Raw genomic sequence first — 22,329 nt, 5'->3', positions numbered from 1 at the left:
AAGAAAAAAAGACTGATAAAAGTGAACAGTTTTAATGACTTGTGGAACCGTAAAAGCAGTCCAATATACATATAATTTGAATCCCAGATAGTGAGGAGAATGGAACAGAAAATTATTTTAAGAAATATTGACTTAATTTTTCCAAATCTGTTCAAAAGCATAATTTTACAGATGCAAGAAGCTCAATGGTCACCAAGCAGGATAAATACAAAGAAGACCATGTCTATGTATGACATAGTAAATTCCTTAAAACCAAAGATAAAGAGAAAAATCTTAAAAGCAGTCAGAGGGAAAAGTGCATAAATACTTATAGAGAAAAAAAAAAGCATTATAAATGGAAGCCAGAAGACAATGGAGCAACATCTTTAAAAAGCTGAAAGGAAAATCTTAATCTATATATAGCCAAAATATTTTTCAAAACAGTAAAAATAAAACTGAAACTTTTTATAGATAAATGAAAACTGAGAAAATTTGTCCCCAGTAAACCCATCCACAAGATGTTAAAGGAAATTCTTTAGCTTAAAAGGAAATTATATCAAATGGAAATTGAGATCTACAGGAAGGAATGATGAATCCTGGAAATATATGAATAAATATAAATATAAGTTTTCTTTTTTTACTTAACTTTTTAAAAAATCAATGGACTAGTTAAGGCAAAAAACAATAATAGTGTACTATAGCATTTATAACATGTAGAAATAAAATATATGACAAAAATAGCATAAATGATAGAAAGAGATGTAATTAGAATTATATGCCAAGTTGTATAATATTAATTCAAGGTAAACTGTGATGAATTAAAGGTATACCATAAATCCTAGAGAAACAACTAATAATAATAATAATACAGAGAGACATAAATAAAAAGCCATCTGTCTAAAAGATACTCAACCCAAAGGGAGACAGGAAAGAGGAAACAAACAATAATGGGAACAAATAGGAAACAAAGAGTGAGAGGATAGACTTCAGTCCAACTATATTGATAATTGCATTAAATGTAAATTGACTAAACCCTCCAATGAAAAGCAGAAATTGTTGTCAAAATAAAATAGTGATACCCAAATATAGGCTGTGTACAATGGATGTAACTTAAATTTAAAGATACTGAAAGATTAAAAGTAAAAGAATAGAAAAAGATAAGCCATGGAAATCATAAACTTAAGAAAGCTGGTATGGGAGAGCGGATGTGGCTCAAGCAGTTGGCACCTGCCTCCCACATGGGAGGTCCCAGGTTCAGTTCCTGTTGCTGCCTAAAGAAGACGAGCAGATGCCACAACCAGCAGATGCCACAATCAGCAGATGCCACAGGCACTGCAACCAACAGATGCTGCAATCAGCAGATGCTGCAATCAGCAGACACTGAAACAAGCAGATGCTGCAGACACTGCAACCAACAGATGCCACAACCAGCAGATGCTGCAGACACTGCAACAAGCAGACAACACAATGAGCAGATGACGCAGCCAGCAGATGTTGCAGCCAGCAGATGACGTAGCCCACAAGGAGCGGATGTGGCTCAGGCGATTGGGCACTCACCTCCCATGTAGGAGGACCCGGGTTCAGTTCCTAGTGCCTCTAGAGAAGACGAACAGACACAAGCAGACAGATAAGGGAGCCATTGGGGGGGAGGGGGATGGATAAATAAATAAAAATAAATCTTAAAAAAAAAAGAAAGAAACCTGGTATATCTATATCACACAAAGTAAACTCCAAAATAAGATGTATTGCCTGGGATAAAAAGTGTTAGTTCATAGTAATAATAGGATTAATTCATCAGGAATATAAAACAATCATAAATATATGTGTCCCTAACAAGTTTCAAAACTACAGGATGCAAAAATTAACAGAACTAAAGAGAAAAACAAATTCAAATTCATAGTTAAAGACATTAACATTCCTCTCTCAGTAATTTATGAATGAGTAGCCCAAAAAGATCAGTAAAGAGATAGAAGATTTGAACAATACTATCAAACAACTTGATTTAATTGCCATTTATAGAACACTCCACCTAACAAGAGCAGTGCACACACTTGTTTTAAGTGTATATGGCATATTTATCAAAATATACTATGAGTATTAATTTCAATAAATTTCAATAGATATCAATAATTTTTTTTAAATTTAAGCCATACGAATTACGTTCTCTGACTACAATGGAATTAAATTAAAAGTAAATAGCAGAAAGATCTCTGGAAAATCTCCAAATATTTAGAAACTAACAATTGCAGAATGCACATACTTTTTAAGTGTACATGAAGCATTCTCCAAGATACACCATATGCTGGACCATAAAGCAAATCTCCAATAAATTTTAAATTAATGAAATCATGGGGAGTATGTTCTCTGACCAAAGCACAATTAAATTAAAAATCAATAATAATGAGGAAAAAGAGAGGTAACACAAATTATCCAAATCAAAAATGAGAGGATATCACTATAGATTCTATAGACCTTATAACAACGGCACAGGAATATTGTATACAACTCCACAGCTAATAAATTCAAAAGCTGGACAAATTCTCTGGGAAATAAAATAACACAACTTATCAAAATTAGCACAAGCGGTAATAGAAAATTTGAATGTTTCTATATCCAATAAAGTAATTGAATTCATAATTACTTCTTCACGCACATGCACACACACAATATCATCAGATCCAGAGGGCTTTACTGGTGAATTCTATCAAACATTTAAGGGAAAAAATGATACCAAATCTACACAGACTTTCAGAAAATGGAGAAAGAAGAAACATTTCACAGCTCTTTTTATGAGGTCAACATAATCCCAATACCAAAACCTGACAGTGTCCCAAACCAAGGCAATATTACAAGAAAAGAAAATTACATCCATTATCTTCATGAGCATAGATGTAGAAATCTTCTGGAAAATATTAGCTGGTCAAATATAGCAATATATAAAGAGGATAGTAAATCATGACTAAGTGAGCTTTAATCCCAGGAATGCAAGGTGAGGTTAATATCTGCAAATCAATCAGTATCATTCACCATATTAAGAGAATAAAGGAGAAAAACCATGGGATCATCTCAACAGAAGCAGAAACACATCTGCCAAAACTTAATCATCACTGATGATAAAAACTCTCAGCAAACTAGGAATGGGAGAGAACTTCTTCATTCCGACTAAAGCATCTAGGAAAAATCTACACCTAACAAATGTAATGATGAAATAATGAACCCTTTCTTCCTAAATTCAAGAGCAAGACAAGGATGTTCATCCCAATTTGTTTGTTTGTTTTTTTCAACATTATACTGGAATTTCTAGTGAAGTGAGGCAAGAAAAAGAAAAAAGATTAGAGTGGAAGAAGTAAAAGTCAGTAGTAAGAAGAAATGAATTACTAATACATGCAACAACAGAATGAATCTGAAAAATAGTAAGCTGAAAGACAGAGGTTAAACACAAAAGAGTGTATACTGCCTACTTAATGGGATAAAACCACATATCCAAAAAAGGTTTGATTTCCATTCTACATAAAGAGATCATACAACTTAATAATAAAAGAGCAAGCAATCCAATTTAAAAATGGGCAAAAGATTTAAATAGACATTTCTCCAACAAGGAAATACAAATGGCCAAAAAGCACATGAAAAAATGTTCCGTATCACTAGCTATTAGGGAAATGCAAATCAAAACAACAATGAGGTATCACACCAGATTTTTTAAAAAACAACAGAAAACAATAAGTGCTAGAGAGGATGTGTAGAAAAAAGAACACTGCTTCACTATTGGTGGGATTGTGAAATATTGTATCCTCTGTGGAAGACAGTTTGGTGGTTCTTCAGGAAGCTAAATACAGAACTGTCTTATGATTCAGCAATTCCTCCACTAGGAATATATCCAGAAGAACTGAAAACTGTGACACAAACAGACATCTGCACACTGATATTCATAGCAGTGTTATTCACAATTGCCAAAAGATGGAAACAACCTGTGTCCATCAACCAATGAATGAATAAACAAAATGTTGTATATATAAATACATATGATGGAATACTATGCTGCAGTAAGAAGAAATGAAATTGAGACACATATGATAGCATGGATGAATCTTGAAGACATTATGCTAAGTGATGTAAGCCAAATACAAACGGACAAATATTGCATGGTCTCACTAACATGAGCTAAATACAAAGAATAAATGCATGGAGTTATAACCTAGAGTATAGGTTATAAGGAGATAAGAGAAGGGCTGAGAAGGCCTACTGCGCTTAATGTATGCAGAAGTTTTAATTAACTTGAATGTAAAAGTGTGGAAATGGATAGAGTTGATGGTAACACATAGTAAGTAGCAGCTGGTTTATAAACAGGATTGTGGGAAGCAGACTTGGCCCAGCGGTTAGGGCATCCGTCTACCACATGGGAGGTCCGCGGTTCAAACCCCAGGCCTCCTTGACCCATGTGGAGCTGGCCCACGTGCAGTGCTGATGCGCGCAAGGAGTGCCGTGCCACGCAGGAGTGTCTCCCGCATAGGGGAGCCCCACACGCAAGGAGTGCACCCCATAAGGAGAGCCACCCAGCACCAAAGAAAGTGCAGCCTGCCTAAGAATGGCACCGCCCACACGGAGAGATGACACAACAAGATAACGCAGCACAAAGAAACACAGATCCCCGTGCCGCTGACAACAACAGAAGCAGACAAAGAAGATGAAGCAAATGGACACAGAGAACAGACAACCAGGGTGGGGCGGGGGGCAGGGGGGGGAAGAGGAGAGAAATAAATAAATAAATAAATCTTTAAATAAATAAATAGGAGTGTGGCTGAAAAGGGTATTCTAGGGATGTAAATGTCAATTGAAAGAAAGCTAGAGAATATTCTAGGGACTGAATAACACGGTGAACCCAGAGGTAGATGAGAATTGTGGTTAATGGTACAGATGAAAGAGTGTCCTTCTATTAGCTAGAGCAGATGTATACCACTATTGCAGTTTGGTGGGATTGTGGAGAAGCATGGAAAAAATACAAGTGATGTGACCTATGGTCTGTGATTAACAACAATACTGTAATATTCTTACATCAATGCCAAAGATGTACTATGTTGATAATGGAGGGATATGGAAAAAATCTGCCAAATGTATGCTATGGACCATGGTTGGTGGTAATAGTCTGATGGTATTATCTCATAATCTGTAACAAATGTTCTACCATAGTGTGGTATGTTGGTGAAGGGCTGTTGTATAGGAATTCTACACATGTGTATAATCATTTTGTAAGTTCACAACTACTATAACAAAAAAATATATATATATATATATATTTTTTTAAGATTTATTTTTTTTTTTTAATTTATTTAATTCCCCTCCCCTCCCCCGGTTGTCTGTTTTCTGTGTCTTTTTGCTGCGTCTTGTTTCTTTGTCCGCTTCTGTTGTCGTCAGCGGCACAGGAAGTGTGGGCGGCGCCATTCCTCGGCAGGCTGCTCCCTCCTTCGCGCTGGGCGGCTCTCCTTATGGGTGCACTCCTTGCGCGTGGGGCTCCCCTACGCGGGGGACACCCCTGTGTAGCACGGCACTCGTTGCGCGCATCAGCACTGCGCATGGGCCAGCTCCACACGGGTCAAGGAGGCCCGGGGCTTGAACCGCGGACCTCCCATGTGGTAGACGGACGCCCTAACCACTGGGCCAAAGTCCGTTTCCCTATATTTTTAAAAATAGGAAAAAAAGAGTATAGACTGTATGGTTCTAGTTACATGAAGTTCTGAAACAGCCACACCAATTTACAGTAACATAAAGCAGATCAGTGGTTATCTGAGACTTGGTGGGGGTGGGATGAGGGTTGATGGCAATATAGGGAAACTGAGGGAGCCAGTAATGTGGAAATGTTCTATATCAATTAAAGAGGTAGTTACAAGGGTGCATACATTTGTAAAAGTTCATTGAACTGTACATTAAAATTTTAAATGTACCTTAAAATTTTACTGTATGTAAATTATACCTTAATGAAGTTTATTTTTAAAATAGGGGGAAAAAGATACCTTTAAGAAAATGGAAACATAAGTCACAGACTAGGAAAAAATATTCATAATATAAATATCTTACAAAGAACTTGTATCCAAAATATATGGAAAAAAAACAAAACAAAAATAAAATATATGGAGAACTCCTACAATTTGATAACAAAAATAAAAAGTCAGTTATTGAAATGAGCAAAAGATTTGAATAAACACTTCACAAGAGAGAATATACAAATGGCCAATAAACACATAAAATCATGCTCAAAATCATTCATCATCAGGAAAATGCAAATGGAAACAACAATAAGATATAACTATACTTCTTCAAGCACGGCAAATTAAATGGATAGACAAATCAAGATTTGGCAAGGATATGAAGCACCAAGAACTCTTATTCTTTACTGGTGGGAGCATGAAATAGTGCAACCACTTTGGATAACAGTTTGACAACTTCTTGGTTAAATACACATCCAATCTTATGTACCAACTATTTCACTCATAGCTATTTACCCAAGAGAAATGAAGACATATGTCCACAAAAAGACTTATAAATGAATGCTATAGAGGTTTTTTCAGAATTACCGAAAACTGCAAACCACCCATATGCCCATCATCAGGAGAATGGAAAAACAAATTGTAGTTTATTCCTACACTGGAAAACTATTCAGCAATAAAAAGACATGAACTACTGATGCACACAACAACATGGATGAATCTCAAAAACAATATGTTGAGCTAAAGAAGGCAGACAAAAAAGAGAGCATAGAAAAACTTACATTCACATGAAGTATGAGAGCAGGCAAAACCAACAATGACTGAAGTGGTGGTTAAACAGGTGTCTACATTTGTCAGAACACATAGCCCTGTATACTCGAAATGTCCATATTTTATTGTAGGTAAAGTATTTCTCAATTTTAAAAAAATGCAGAGTAAGTGCTCAACTACCATTAGTTCTCACTTCTTCACCCTCCCCATCCCCATCAGGCAAGGACCACAGGTGTTAGAAGAACATTTGTTAGAAGGGGACATTGGACCTCTGAGAACAGTGTCCAGAGGGTTGTTATCCATAGCATGACACCTAGAGAGCTGTTCTGGTCAGGGTCAAGGATCATAAATAACAGTGATTATGTCTAAAGCCATTTCTTCCTCAGCCTTCTCTGGGTTTTGTCCTCTGGGTCTAGGTCTGAGGTCCCAATGTCCCAAACCAAGTGGGTAGAATTTAGTTGAGTCATTCCAAAAGATGCAAGATGACATGTTGAAGTGGGAAGACGCTGTGTAAAAGACTCGGGGCGGCGGAAGCAGGGGGAATTAGCATTTATAGGATGGTCAGAGGTTGAAAGGTCTATAAGGTCAGTCAATGGACTTTAGTCATGAAGTAGATGACCAGTAATTTTGTGCTGCTTGAAAAGTCAATGAATGAGCCATTGAGTCTGGTGAGGCTAACAAGCAGCATCCTCCAGGGCTGATTGCTGCCTCCTCCTTCCTGTCTTGCAGCTCACATACCTGCCCCCACCGTGGGGCGAGTGCCGGTCCTCAGAGATGGGACTCGACTTCTTTCCTGTTTACAGTATCACCGCCTGCAGGATTGATTGTGAGACCCGCTACATCGTGGAAAACTGCAACTGCCGCATGGTCCACATGCCAGGTCAGTGCCAACGGCCCTGCCTGGGACACCTGGGAGCTCCTGGGGCCACCCTCGTCCTTCTTTGTAAGTCTCATCCTAATGGGACACCCTTTGCACACTCTACTAAGATCCAAAGTGTTGTTGTTATTCTGTTGTTATTTGGTCTAAACATTTCAAGGACAAATAGAAACATCCAGTCCAGTTTCCAGAAGGGTCCAGATGTTTGGAGAATGCTCATCCCTAATGTTCAATATGTTTGCCAAATGTTTGCTGCTCCTACCTCTTGGTGTTTAGTGGCCCAATATCTAGATGTTTGCAATTATTGCACCCTGGTGTGGTACACATCCAAATATCCAGATGTTCACCTTCTTGCATCTAAATGTGTTGCCTGCTTTAAAATGAAGCAAAAGTCCATAAGCAGAAAAAAAAAAAATGTGCCCGGACTGACCTTTCTGTCGTCAGGCAAATGATGCATGCAGCTGTCCTCATTGGAGGTGGTCAGTGTGTCAGAGGTAGAGATGTGGAGTGTGGCACTGGCTTGGGTAGGACAAGTTTGGCATTGCAGCATGGAAGGATGACTGAAGGCAGGGACCTTGGCTTCTAATTCAGGTTTCTCTGCTCATTTACTGTGTAACTTGGCACAAGTCACTAAACCTCTCAGTTCTCAGCTTAATTATCATTCATTGTTAGGAGGATAAAATTAAGATATTAAAAATTTTTCTAAAATGCAAAAGTCAGAGGTTGCTATGTTCGCACATAACAGGGGCTCAAAATTCATGTTGACTAAAAACTGACTATGTGCCAGGAACTTTGCTATTATATTCAATGGTTGTTATTACATTTCACAGTTAAATCATACATTACTTAGCTAAACTTTATACAACTAACTCCATATATTGGACATATAGTTCTTTACCAGTTTTTTTTTTTTTTTTGCTATTATAACCAATGCTGTAAAGAACATTCTTACAGAAAATTCTGATTTATTTCATTAGTAATCATTAATTTCCTTAGTAATCTAAAATTAGAACTACTGCTCTTTTAAATTGCCTTTGAACTTCCTGGAAACTTATCAGTTGAATTGTTATTATTAGAAAGGAGGTATCCTATCAGTTCTTTGGCTCTGAAAAGCTTTGGGGGGAAATTGAAGGAAAAGACATCGTGGTGGGCTTTAACTTCAACACTTGGTAAAAGAAAAAAAATTCTGAATTTCCCCAAAGAAATCCTTAAGAGGAGAATCCAGGCCTGGCAGGTATTGCCACCTGATTCGTAGACTCAACCACCAGCTAATGAGGTTTCCCCATGGAGCCTGAGCCAAAGGTGAGCAAAAGAGGTTTTAGTCGTTCCAGCCATGGCTCTGTTGCTAGCATATCAGTGACTAATGTGGAATTAAGTACAAAGCAAGGAGGATATGAACAAAGCAAACTCTCACATACAGCAGTGTGGTGGGGTGGAAGAATCAGACTGGCCTGGTTCAAAGGTCACCTCCATTACTTACTAGCCCTGGTGTTCTGTTTAAGCCTCAAGTCTCTCATTGGTCAAACAGATATAAGATTTCCTCCCTCACAGGTACCTGTGCAGGTTAAAGGAGATGATGCTTACCACCGCCTCCCCACTTGCCTGTCAAGGCAATCTCACCTATGTGAGCTCGTGAGCTCCTTAGACCTACACAGCAGCCTGGGAGAAGTTAGCCAGGCAGGTCTTATTACCTCTTGCACAGGGAGGTGAACGACCTGCCCAAGGTCATGGAGCAAGTAAGTGACAGGGCTCAGTGAGAACCCAATCTCCGGCCCCTGGGTACTGCTCCCCATCTTCCCTGATGCCCACTAGGCGGCTCTGGTTAATGGTTTCCCTCCGACACGTCCACTGCAGACGGCTGCCCCTCCCTCCCAGCGAACGGAGGTGCTCACTTCCCCCAGCCCAAGGTGGGGCATTGCTGCTGGCACGAGCGATTCTGCCTGAGTAACTCTCCCTCATGCTTCTCTTTGCAGGGGATGCCCCTTTCTGTACCCCTGAGCAGCACAAGGAGTGTGCAGAGCCTGCCCTCGGTCAGTATTAGGGGAGAGAGGTGGACCGATAATGTGGGGAGGGAAGTGTGAAACTGAGACCATGAAGACTGAGTGTGGGGAGGGAGCTCAGGGAGAAGAGGAATGGGGGGAGGAGGGCTGGACAGGAGGAGGAGATGGAGAGGAGGGAAGAAAGGAGGACCGGCTGGGAAAGGGACTGCAGGAGGGAATTGGGGTGTGACATGGAGACGGAGAAGGAGTGCACTCTAGGGGGAATGGAAGGCGCTAAGGGATGGAGGGGAGAGGACAGAGATGGAAGGAGGATGGGCAATGGGGCGTGGGCACCAGAAGGAGCTAGGCGCTACCTCCCCACGCACCCTCTGGCATTCACAGGCGTGGTTATTCCAAAGCAGTCCTCCCTTCCCTTGCTCCATCTATCTAGCCTGGGGAAGGTAAAGCCGGATTTGCGTTCCATGGGTTCAAATGGAAGGCACAGTGCACTCCCCCGCTCTCCACGCCAGCCTGGGGAGTGTTTGCAGGTTGGCATCACTCTGCCGGTGCCCACCCCTGGGAAATTGCAGGGAGGGAGACTGCACAAGCAAGCTGCGACCCCAAAGCTGGACACATCTCTGCCTCTCTCCAGACCCGTGAAACCGGTCAAGCTGAGAGCATTTTTAAACACTCTGGATTCGGGTTCTGCAGCTGCACTTGCCGGAGCTAAGTGGGGGCAGCTCTGGACTCATGACCAGTTGCTCCCAAGAGGACTAAGGAGTGAAGGGCTGGAGGAGAGGACAGGGCGCGGCTCCAGGGTTTGCAGAGGCTCAGTCTCTCTGGAGTAAAGACTCAACAAAACCCAAGAGTGACCAAAAAACAGTGAGATGGTTAGAGGGAAGAGGGAGGGAGGAGGAAAACAATGTCTTTAACCACCCTGTCCCAATTGAAAGAAGAGAGAGAGAGAGAGAAGTTTCCAGATGGGCAAAGATTGCCTCAAGGGAAAGAAATTGAGAATCCTAACCGAAGAGTTCTGTGGGAGCCTCTGGAAGCCGGATGAGCCCTGGCTTTAGGACAGTCTCCGACACTTGTCTCTGACGGGCGGCCCACTTCATGAATGAGAACACTAAGGCTTGGCGCAGAAAAGATGGAGGAAGGACGCCCCAAGAGCCCATTCTCCAAAAGCAGTGCCTTTTCGACAGTTGTAAAGGTTGACAGGACAGTGAAGGAAACAGAAAGAAAACAAGACCAAGAGGACCAGAAGGAGCGAGCGCTTTTAATGAGCCCACACCCTTTCAATCAGCAGCAAAAGCCGGGCTCCCCTCCCCTCCCAGTGGCCCACCCCTCACTGGCCCCGGACCAGCCCCCGCTGCCAGCTCACGCCCCGCTGGCTGCCGCTGCGCCCAGAAGCCCGGGTTCCCACCCGTCCTCAGCGCGCCTCCCTCTCCCCTCAGGTCTGCTGGCGGAGAAGGACAGCAACTACTGTCTGTGCAGGACGCCCTGCAACCTGACCCGCTACAACAAAGAGCTCTCCATGGTGAAGATCCCAAGCAAGACGTCAGCCAAGTACCTCGAGAAGAAATTTAACAAATCAGAAAAATATATTTCGTAAGCTGAGCGCGCGTGGTGGGCACGGGGAGGGGGAAATGGTTTAGCGATCCCTGGAGCACGGGGGAGAGAGGAGAGGGTATGGGAGAGGGTGGGTTGGGGGTGAGCACAGAGGCGGCAAAGGTAAGCACGAGTTCAACTTAGCAGACGTTGATTGAGCACCTGCTGTGTACCAAGCTCTGTGCTCAGCACACAGAATAAAAAGACAAAGAAAAATAAGATACAACCCCTGCCCTTAAGGAGTTTACAGTCTTGAGGGGAGACCTGCACTGCTGCAGAGAGCAGGTTAGCTCCTCTCCCTGGCCGCCCCCTCCTGCCAGCAGCACACTCACCAAACTCCCCAAGCCCCAGACTGGGACACCTTATGCTCAGCAGGTTGAGATCAAGGGGCACTGAGAGTGGTGGAAGGAAGGCTGAAGGAGACAGTGCCAGACCCTGCAGCTTAGCAGACATTCTGCAGACAGTAATGACTTTTATTGTCAAGATGTGGCTCATTAACTCATTTGTCTAGAGAAAAAGGATGCTGAGGTGCTTTTGCCAGAAAACCCTCCCAGCCAGTTATGGGTTTGCTCCCTAAAGACCCTCCCTGAATTCAGCAACCGACTTGGCAATGCCAGGGCAGGGCCTTCCCCTAGGAGAAACCTGTTATAAGCCCCAGGAGGAATTTGGGTTGGGGGGGCCTCCCAGGAGTGATCAGGGACAGCCTGGGGGGTCAGCTAGGGCAGGCACCCAGGCAGTGCTCAGGTGACCGAGCTCACCTTCAGGCTAAGAAGATGTGGAGGCCAAGTAGGTCTCCTGGGAAGGGTGAGAAGAGGCAGGCGGATAGAAAGAAGGAAGCAGGGGCACAGGTTTTATATGTCTTCAGTCCTGGGAAGAGCACTGGGCCGGGAGTCAGGGCCTGTGGTTTCCAGCCCAGCTCTGCCTCTAAGCAGCTCTGACTTCCAGTCAGTGGTCTCCCGACACCTCGGTTTCCTCATCTGTTCATGGGAAGCTGTATTGGAAGATCCCTGTGGATTCTGATGGTTCTAACCATTTATGGCACTGGATATTCCCTCTGCAGAGAGAACATCCTTGTTCTGGATATATTTTTTGAAGCTCTCAATTACGAGACAATTGAACAGAAGAAGGCGTACGAAGTCGCTGCCTTACTTGGTAAATGGGGGTGTCTATTGCACAAATTTCTACATCTCCTAGAGGGCAGGAGGAAAGGAGGCTGGGAGGGTAGGCAGGCAGGCAGGCAGACTGAAAGATACATAGGCTTCCTGGCAAGTCTAGCCTTTTAATTTACTTATTATTCTCCCTTTCCTTTTACTGCTAATGCTCCAACTGGGGAGAACCCTAACTTAGCAGAGCTAGGAAACTTGGTTTCTCTGTCCCATTGTTTCCCAAAGAAGGGCTCAGTTGGCCCATCTGTACAATGAGGAGTGAGTTAAAAGGTGTCTCGGGGCCTTCCAGCACACCTCGTGGATTCCATGATCCTCTGACCCCAGGAGTCAGAGTCCTGGGGCCATGGGAGGAGCAGTTGCTGTCAGATGGCGTGAAGGCTGACCCGTGGGTGGTCGGCAGCAGAGGGCTCAGTGAGGTCCTGATGGAGCATCCACCTGGAAAGCAGCATGGCTGCCGCTGGACTGAGGGTCCTTTGTCAAACACAGAAGAAGGCTGCTTTCCCCAGATGTCCACAAACCTCTGGTGCTGTTTCCAAAGTGCAGGCCAGACAGTGGGCACCAGCTGCTCCTGGCTGCACCACTGCCCTCCCCCGGAGCTCAGGCTCATTTCAACAACCAATATGTGATCATCCCCATTTACGACCAGAAGAAAAGAGGGAAGGGGTGGGGGTTTCCAGCTCGGAGGGCTCCACCCTGACAGTGCCCTGCCTGCCACTCCACACATGTCCCCTTTAGCACATAACGGATGCAGCCCTGCCCCAGCCTCGCCCAGAACCCACAAGACGCCTTTGGGATGGGTGCACGGTCCAGTGAGAGGGTCCATGTTGACCTGCTGGTCTGAGAACTTTTCGGTGGGTAGATCTGCCCCACTTCTACCCTGATGAGGGCTGGGTGGAGTCCAACAACCACATCCCCAGGTGAACAGGCAGAGATGGCGAGGAGAGGGCTCTTCCCAATGGGGCTTGGTGCTGGGCTCAAAAGGGCGCTGTAGCCTGCTTCCCAACTCCCATTCACTCTCAGAAAGGAAATTATGACTGCAATATGGAGAAACTGCTGAGATAGGTGAGAGAGGCATCGTGGGAGGAGCAGGGGCCACCTACCTGGCGGTATAGAGGAGAGACTGGGCTTTAAATCCAAGGGTTGCTGCATACCTGCTGTGAGAACATGGGCAAGTGGCTTCACCTCACTGAGCCTCAAGTACCTCATCTGTAAAATGGGTTTAATAAAACCACTTTATGAATCTGTTGTGGTGTTCTCCTAGCCCAGAAGATGTCCATAAATAAGAGCTGCTGCCACCTGGACAGTCACCATTGCCAGGGACCCAAGGCTCAGCGGTGCTTCTAGGGACCTCCGAGCATTTCTGGGCTTCTCCCAGGAGGCTGGGGACTGGGCCACGGCTTGGTCCCAGCTGGACTGATGTGGTGTCACGCAGGCCTCGGAGGTCATGTGACCTAAGGGGCTGAGCCAGGAGCGCATGCGCGGAGGCTCTGCACAAGAGAGGTAGACCCCACCCCACCCTGGCCCCGGGTCTGCGGGCTCTGGCCTTTATTTCCTAGAGAACTCAGGACACGCCTCCTCCCCTCCTCTCCCCCAGCAGAGGCCCACAGTCACACACACACACACACACACGCGTGCACACACACACACACACACACGGAGAGTGAGGAGGGCTTGAGCTCTGAATCTGTCAAGAGGGATAGCTGGTCTCTGCATCAGAAATGAGGATGAGCTTGTTCCCAGCATCTTGTTCCCACCCAGAATAGCCCGCTGAGAAAATAATGCTGCCATCTGTACCTCCTGCGATGAAAGCGTGCCGCTTGCAAGCCCTCAGCGGTCAGGCCCAATCAGGCCCTTCTCCCACCGCCACCCAGCCCCTCCCTCACCTCCCAGCGTCAACACACATACACACTACACACGCACCCAGGCCACGTGCAGGGACACCCACCCCACCCTGTACATGCACACACTAAACCTGCGGGTACATGCACCCCCAGGATACAGAGCCACACACGCAATGCACGCCAGCATGGAACCATATGCACACGATGCAGCAGCGGAGACACATGTGCACACAACGAAACTAAACAGACACAGTGCACACTTACAGACTCACATACTCAGGCCATACACCTACTCAAACACACACACAACTACATGTGCTCGCACAGAGCACTCAGACACACAATACACTTCCACAAACCTACACACACACACACACTCACACATACTTAGACACTCTGTGTACCTAACCCAGACATAGATAGCCACCCACAAAAAACCTACACACATCAGCAGCCAGGCATACAGCCTGTTGTATACACATATACAGCCATGCATGTGCATGCATGTGGCACCCCCACATACCACTACACATCAGTCACGGCACACACATATGGAAACACAAACCCCCTCACACCTGATAAAAACACATGTAAGTGCTCACTCCACAATAAGCCTCCATTCAGGACTTTAGAGAGGGAGGAAAAGGGGGGAGCCACCCCTTTCCAAGTCCCATCAGGAAGAGCCCCCCATCTCTGCTTGTTTATCTGTGGTACATGGCCTCTGGGTACTCTCAACCCTAGTCAGGGGAGGAGCAGGGCAGATCTAAACATCGAAAGTCCTCAGATAAAGAGGAGTAGCAGTTTGATATGGCTATAAATTCCAAAAATAGATATTGGATTATGTTTGTAATCTGGTCTGTACCTGGGTGGGCTCAAGTTATGATTAGGGCTTTGATTGGGCCACATCATTAGGGCATGGAGTCCCCACCCCTTGGTGGGTGGAGACCCACAGATAAAAGACATGGCAAAGGACAGAGTTGAGGCATTTTTGTTGTTGGAGTTTTGATGTTGGAGTTTGATGCAGAAGCCTTAAGCTGAAACCCCAGAAAGTAAGCTCACAGAGGAAAGAGAAGCAAGCCCCAGGAAGAGAGGAACCCTGAGCCCCGGAAGAAGCAAGCCCTGGGACGGAAAGAACCTTAAGAGATGCAAGACCCTGGAAGGGAGGAACCCAGCAAGTCTGAACCCTCACAGCCATCAGCAGCCATCTTGCTCCAACAGGTGAAAATAGACTTTGGTGAGGGAAGTAACTTATGCTTTATGGCCTGGTATCTGAAGCTCCTACCTCAAATAAATAACCTTTATAAAAACCAACCAGTTTCTGGTATTTTGCATCAGCACCCCTTTGGCTGACTAATACAGAATTTGGTACCAAGGAGTGGGGAAGGGCTTTTGCAATTACCAAAATGCTGGAATGGTTTTATACATGGGTAAGGGGTATTTTTTGGAGTAACTGTGAAATGCTTAGAAGAAAAGACCTACAGTGCTTTGAAGAGACTGATGATAGCAGTATGGATGGTAAAGAGACTTTTTATGATGCCTTACAAGTAAATGATGAAACCATTATTGCAAACTAGAGGAAAGGTGATCTGTGTTTTAAAGTTGCAGAGAACTTAGCAAGATTAATTCCTGGTGTTTTATGGAAGGCAGAATTTGAAAATGGTGAGCCTGGTCATTTAACTGAAGAAATTTCCAAAGTAAACTAAACCTGGAGAGTGTGGCTTGGCTTCTGCTTGCAGCCTTTTTTTTTTCCTCTTTGCTTTCTGCCCCCGGCACCCCTCCCCCCCCCGCCATCTGCTCTCTGTGTCCATTTGCTCTGTGTTCTTCTGTGACCACTTCTGTCCTTATCAGTGACACCGGGAATCTGTGTTTCTTTTTGTTGCATCATCTTGTTGTGTTAGCTCTCCGTGTGTATGGCACCTTTCTTGGGCAGGCTGCACTTTCTTTCACACTGGGCAGCTCTCCTTACGGGGTGCACTCCTTACACCTGGGGCTCCCCTACGCGGGGGACACGCCTGCATGGCACAGCAGTCCTTGCGTGCATCAGCACTGCACATGGGCCAGCTCCACATGGGTCAAGGAGGCCCAGGGTTTGAACTGTGGGCCTCCCATGTGGTAGGTGGACGCCCTATCCATTGGGCCAAGTCTGCTTCCCCTACTTGCAGCTTATAGCAAAATGCTAGATGACAGAGATATGCTGAGGACTGAACTGTTGGGTTCAAAGTAAACAGAAACTGATTCTGGAAATTCCAAGCCTCTGGAAATCAAAGTCCCAGATGATATTGCCCCACTTGGGGACTTAACTGAAATTGGAACTTATAAGTCAAGATTGAAGATGCAGTTATCTCAGAAAGACTTGTGAAAAGTCTTACTATCTGATGGCTTGGACCCCTCCTTCTTGCATGCTAAACCAACAAGGTTTTTTGAGAGAGCTGTATGAACAAAACCATTGTCGGCCTGGAATAAAAAGGACATGGAAAGGAGAAATGGAAGGAGAGACAGCTTTAAGAGGAAAACCATGGAAGCTGAGATCTGGAATTAAGACATCACCTTGGGCCAAGAGAGGAACCCTACCCATGAGTACAGAGAGCATGAGTTTGTACCAGCAGTTGAAGAGGGTGGATATTCCCACCCCATGTTCTGGGAGAGTTTTGCTGCCCCAGGGTACAGAGAGAGTGGAACACGTTCCCCAAGGATTATGGTGGGTAAGGTCAGCACCCCACAGGTCTAAGAGGGGTGGGCCTGTCCCCCACGGATTAGGAAAGGCCAGGTGGTCAACTTGTTGCTCTGAGAGGGTTGAACCTGAATGCCAAAGGTTGGGTGGAATGTTGTCTTCACATCACTGTACTTAGGGGGTTAAGACTCTAACCCAAAGATTGGGTAAGGTGTGGCAACCACCCTGACACTCTTGGAGGGTGAGGTCTGGAGTTTGGTCAATACCCAGATGCTTGATGAGGGTGGAGCCAAGAAAATGGCCATTGGATAAGCATGTGGAAAGGGTGGGTTCCCGTAAAACCCCAAGGAGAAGAAACCATCATCTTAAAAATGACTCTTAGACTGAAATCGAATGGAGGATGCCCTGCAGGTTTACTGAACTGTAGAGGACCTGAGACTCATGTTTCCCTCCCAGTTTCTCCTTGTTGTAATGACAATGTTTATCCTTTGTCTATCCATTTGCGTATTGGAAACAGATACTTTGTTCTGTAAGTTTCAAAGGTCTATAGCAGACAAGACTTTGCCCCAAGACAAACTGTATTTCTTTAAATTGATTGTGATATGATTTAGTATTTGCATTGTTACTGATTTAAGGTTTTTTTGAATATTGTAATGTCTTTTTGGAATTCAGAGGGTGGAGTGTAGCAACTTGATATGGTTGTGAATTCCAAAAATAGATATTAGATTATGTTTGTAAGCTGGTCTGTACCTGGGTGGGCTTAAGTTATGATTAGGGCTTTGATTGGGCCACGTCATTAGGGCGTTGAGTCCCCACCCCTTGGTGGGTAGGGACTTACAGATAAAAGGCATGGCAAAGGACAGAGAGAGGGGTTTTTGATGCTGGAGTTTTGATGTTGGAGTTTGATGCTGAAGCCTTAAACTGGAGTCCTGGGAAGTAAGCTCACAGGGGAAAGAGAAGCCAGCCCCAGGAAGAGAGGAAGCTTGAGCCATGGAAGAAGCAAGCCCTGGGGAGGAAAGAACCTTCAACCCAGAGAGATGCAAGACCCTGAAAGGGAGGAACTCAGGAAGCCTGAACCCTCACAGCCGTCCTCAGCCATCTTGCTCCAACACGTGAAAATAGACTTTGATGAGGGAAGTAGCTAGTGCCTTATGGCCTGGTATCTGTAAGCTCCTTCCCCAAATAAATACCCTTTATAAAAACCAACCAATTTCTGGTATTTTGCATCAGAACCCCTTTGGCTGACTCATACAAGAGGGCAGCATGGATTGGCCAGTAGGACAGTGCACCCACCCCAAAGGCCTCCTCCTCCCCACACCTCTCCCTGCCCAGACCAGAGCCTGAGCTGGAAAGGACCTCACAGTTCATCTCCTCGAGTCCACCCCACCACCACCACCAACTCTCCTTTGAAGGCAAAGTTACTGAGCAATCAGGACTTGTCAAAGCCGCACAGCAGGTTGGCTGGCGCACTGCAGACACAGGGCCTCGGAGCCCTCTGCTCTACCGCACCGCCTCTGCATCATAAACTTCATAAACAAAGCATCATAAACTTTAGGGGGATTAGGTGCCTCTGAGAATCTCACAATAGCTGCAGACTCTCCAGCTGCAAATGTCCAGATACACTCGCATAACCTTTGCCTTCAATTTCAGGAGGTTTTTAGCCATTGGAAGCCCTTCCCCAAGAGAGTGGTTATCAAACTCTGGTGGGTCTGGGCAACATCTGGGGAGCTTCACAATTCTGATTTCCCCAGAGATTCTGATTCTGTAGCATTACGGTAAGTCCAGGCATTTACAGGGAATAAAAGACTGCCAGCTGATAAAGGTGCAGAGGGATCTGAAGACCAATCTAGAAAACCTTTGGCCAAAGAGATCCATACACCGTAGGTTAAGAACCCCTGCTCTAGAAAGAAACCAAACTGAAACTTTACCTTTGGGCATAGGAGATAAGGGGATGCCTCCTATGACCTCATCCCAAGGGTGGAAGGTGCCCCCAAGTGGTCCTGAAAGACATGCCATGATTGGTTGGGGGTAAAGAGAGTCCTCTGGTGCCACTGCCCCAAAGAACCCCACCCCAGGGCACGTGTCCAGGGCTGGACTATGCCCTTGCCCAGGGCAAGGACCACTCACACCTTCTCCCACCCACCCTGGAGCTTGACCCAAGGCAAGAGCCCAGTCTGTTGTTTTGAATGTCATTGAACACACCATTAGCCCCTGGCCTTGAGGTCTATTCTGAGCCCCATCCCCAGGTGGGTGCTGAAAACCCATTCGCTCTCAGACCTTTGTAATGAGGGAGGGACTGTCAAGCCCTCGCCTTCCAGTTGCTGGGTTCAGGCTCCCCGTGGGAGCGCGCCCCTCGGAAGGGCTGGTTCTCAAGGTCTTAGTCTGCGCACCCCTTTCAGGACGCTGTGTGAGTAAATCTTTGGTCTTTCCTTTTTTCTCCAGGTGATATCGGTGGTCAGATGGGATTGTTTATTGGTGCTAGTATCCTTACAATACTAGAGCTCTTTGATTATATTTACGAGGTAAGATTTGGGATTGCTCACAAGGAAATGACCATATGCTGGTGCCCTCATCCTGCCCAGACGTTCAGAACCGAAGCAGGTGGGAGGCAGCAGCCTTCCTCCGCCCACAGCTGCTGTCTCCTTCCTGTCCACCCATACTGTTTATCCCTCCTGGTGCTCATCAGCCTGTGTCTCCCCCAGCCCTGGGCTGAGAGTGAGCAAGCTTCCAGGCTCTGCAGAGGGTCAGGCTGACAAAGACCTCTGCAGGATTAAGCCAGCCACCCAAAGAGCAGTGGGAGCTACTGAGCTAGAGCGCTAACCTGCCACAGGAAACGCAAACCCGTGCTGGGGCCATCCCAGCCCCTGTCCCGACCAGTGTTCACTCCTGGCGGTGAGTTGGGTGACCCACATCGCCTCCTTCCTTCCGGCGTGCCTCTCTGAAACAGGCAGAATCCCTAAGGCATGCTTAGACCCTGCGGGGCACCCAGAACCACGTGAGTCCAGGCCCAGCAAAAGGCAGAGCGCCAAGGCATGGCCAAAGGCCGCTGGGACACTTACAGACCCTGGTAGCCCGTATCCTCTGGAGTCCCACATCCTGGCTCTCAACATGGCAAACCCAAATCAAGTCCCATGGCCAGATTTCATTCTGCATCTTTTTCTAATATTGGTAAAAAGTTCTCTACAAAGTTATGGAAATTAGATATCTCTGCGTAATATATTTAATATCTGCTCTTTATTGCCAAGAATAAAGTGTTACAAACCAAGGTGTGCCCTGAACTACAGAGTTGCCAGGCCTGGAAAGTGGATAATAATCTTGTCCCCCAGCCCCAGCCTCAGACACAGGGTCCCAGGCTGCTCCTGAAGACACGGGAGCCAGTCCTTCAAGCACATGCCACTTAGCATACTCTCCATGCACAAAGAAAGCAGTCTAAGCTGTGAGAGGAGGCCTTCCTGTTAGCCCTTCCAAGGTACATGACCTGCAACAAAATCCTATTTCAGCCAAAACTTGGGGACAGACAGGCTTGTGGCACAGCCTGCCAGGCTAGCTGTCGCTGCGGTTTGGCCAGCCCACAGCCCGGGCGGTTGCTGCCTCTGTAGTCCCCCAGCCGAGCCAGGTGGAAGGAGGTCCTGTACCTTTGTACCAATCTCCTGCCTGACCAGCCCCTTCCTGCTTTTCTTACAGCTGATCAAAGAGAAGCTATTAGACCTGCTTGGCAAAGAGGAGGACGAAGGGAGCCATGATGAGAATGTGGTAAGAGCAGCTCGTCGTGTTGGTGGGTCAGCTGCTCTGCTTGTATGGGCAAGATGACACGGGGGTGGGAGAGACGTGCCCTGCCACACAGCTTTCCACGGCTCACGACACCCCTTCAGCTCCCATACCCGAGGACACTCTGAGCCCTGAGCCTCTCTCTGAACCCTATCCCACAGGCCATGGCTGCAGCTCATACCAAGGATTGGTCCTGCCTGATCCAAGCCAGCTTCTCCCAGGCCAGAGGACTAGCCCCCTCATCTCATGGCCTTGAGAGAGCAAGAGAGGCTCTATGTAGGCCCACCCCCTCAACCCCTTAGGGCAAAATGCAAGCAGGGACATTGGGGGCATTCTGTGCCATTCGAAGGGGACACGGAGCATGGGGCCTTGTGAAGTCGGTAGTGGCAATGATACCCATAATAGCTACTGTGATTGTATGCCTGGTAGTGTCAGGCACTGTGCTGTGAGCCCTAGAGGAAGGTCTAGTATCATCCCCATTTTGTATTTGAGTCACTTGAGGCCCTAAGGCTAAATTAACAAAGCTGGTGTGTGTCCCAGCTGGATTTAAAGAACCCTAGCCACTACCCTGTGGCCTCTCTTCCCTAGAGCCAGAGAAGCCCCACCTCTTATGCGTACCCATCCTCCTTCCCAAACTCAGTCCACCCCCAGGCTCAGCTCTTTGCTGACTGATAAAAGATAACTTGGCTTTCCCCACCCATCCGTGGACCCCAAATCAGCACCTCGGGCCCTAGGAGTATCATGCCAGTTGAGTGGCCGCTTTCTCCTTAAAATCAACAAATCCAAAATGGACCCCCCTCAACCCCAAACAGCTCCCCTTTCAGTTTCAGTCTCCATCTCTCTACCCATCTCCTGGACTAAAACTCCTGCTCTAATTCTCTCAGCACCTCCAGCTGGTCTCATTCTAGCTTCTGTTGCAGAACAAGGCAGTGTGGAAGGAGCACGGGCTCTCAACTCCCTTAGCCCACTGCTTGCCCGCTGTGTGCCTGGGGCAACTTGCTAAATCCCGTGCCGGTTAACTGAGACCCTGCCTGTGAAGTCTCCAGCCCAGTGCCTGGTTTATACCAAGTGCTCATCAATGGTGGCTCCTCACCCACCTTGCCTCCTTCCTTCAAAATGTCTCAGAGCCACAGCCTCCCCTTCATCCCCTTGTTCCCCTTCCAATTCCTGGCACAGCCTCCTGGCTCATCTCCCCGCTCCCACCCCTCCTACCCTCCTGCCAAAGGCAGCTTGGGAATCGCTCTGGAGCTTCACGGCCATCACAGCCTCATTTCCCTAGGGGCAGCCTAATCCTAAGGGCCCTTTGGGCTGCTCTGACAGCTCTGGTTCGGCTGTCAGGGACCTGCACCTTCCAGCCTGGCCCCAGTGACCAGCATTCCCAGCCCCAGACATAGTCACAGGCTGTGCTCTACCCCTAAGGTAGAGGGCAGGACTTGGGTCCACCAGCCCCAAAGCTCAAAACCCCTCAGATGCAGGCTAGGTGGTGTCTCTGGGGCCCCTTAGGAGAGGAGGTTACACCAGCTGCTTCCCTCCGTCTCCAGTGGGCCCTCTCCCTGCCCTGGGGGGCATCTAGGTGGGCAGTGGTGAGGCTTCTAAAGGCAGTCAGGCCACATCAGCCTTGTGCCCCAAGATGACAAGCTGGTGCCTGAGATGCCCAGGAGAGCCCAGAGGTGGGAGCCCAGCTCACA

General features: G+C 46.6%; 1 protein-coding gene across 4 annotated transcripts in view; it reads left to right on the top strand.

The window, feature by feature from the left end:
* The window catches only part of ASIC2 (acid sensing ion channel subunit 2), a 1,082,534-nt gene that overhangs the window by 1,059,156 nt on the left and 1,049 nt on the right, over positions 1 to 22,329 (top strand). For 2 of the 4 annotated variants that reach the window (XM_071210499.1, XM_058283867.2), the window contains exons 4-9: positions 7,461 to 7,611; positions 9,582 to 9,638; positions 11,042 to 11,195; positions 12,256 to 12,347; positions 19,316 to 19,395; positions 20,558 to 20,626. In XM_071210499.1, the coding sequence (XP_071066600.1) occupies positions 7,461 to 7,611; positions 9,582 to 9,638; positions 11,042 to 11,195; positions 12,256 to 12,347; positions 19,316 to 19,395; positions 20,558 to 20,626 (603 nt within the window). The remainder of the gene's footprint in view (positions 1 to 7,460; positions 7,612 to 9,581; positions 9,639 to 11,041; positions 11,196 to 12,255; positions 12,348 to 19,315; positions 19,396 to 20,557; positions 20,627 to 22,329) is intronic. The other 2 variants (XM_071210500.1, XM_058283868.2) reach the window with 1 other exon arrangement.

The sequence above is a fragment of the Dasypus novemcinctus genome, chromosome 21 (genome assembly GCF_030445035.2).
Source record: "Dasypus novemcinctus isolate mDasNov1 chromosome 21, mDasNov1.1.hap2, whole genome shotgun sequence".
Lineage (NCBI taxonomy): Eukaryota > Metazoa > Chordata > Mammalia > Cingulata > Dasypodidae > Dasypus > Dasypus novemcinctus.
This window is presented reverse-complemented; position numbering and strand designations above follow the sequence as displayed.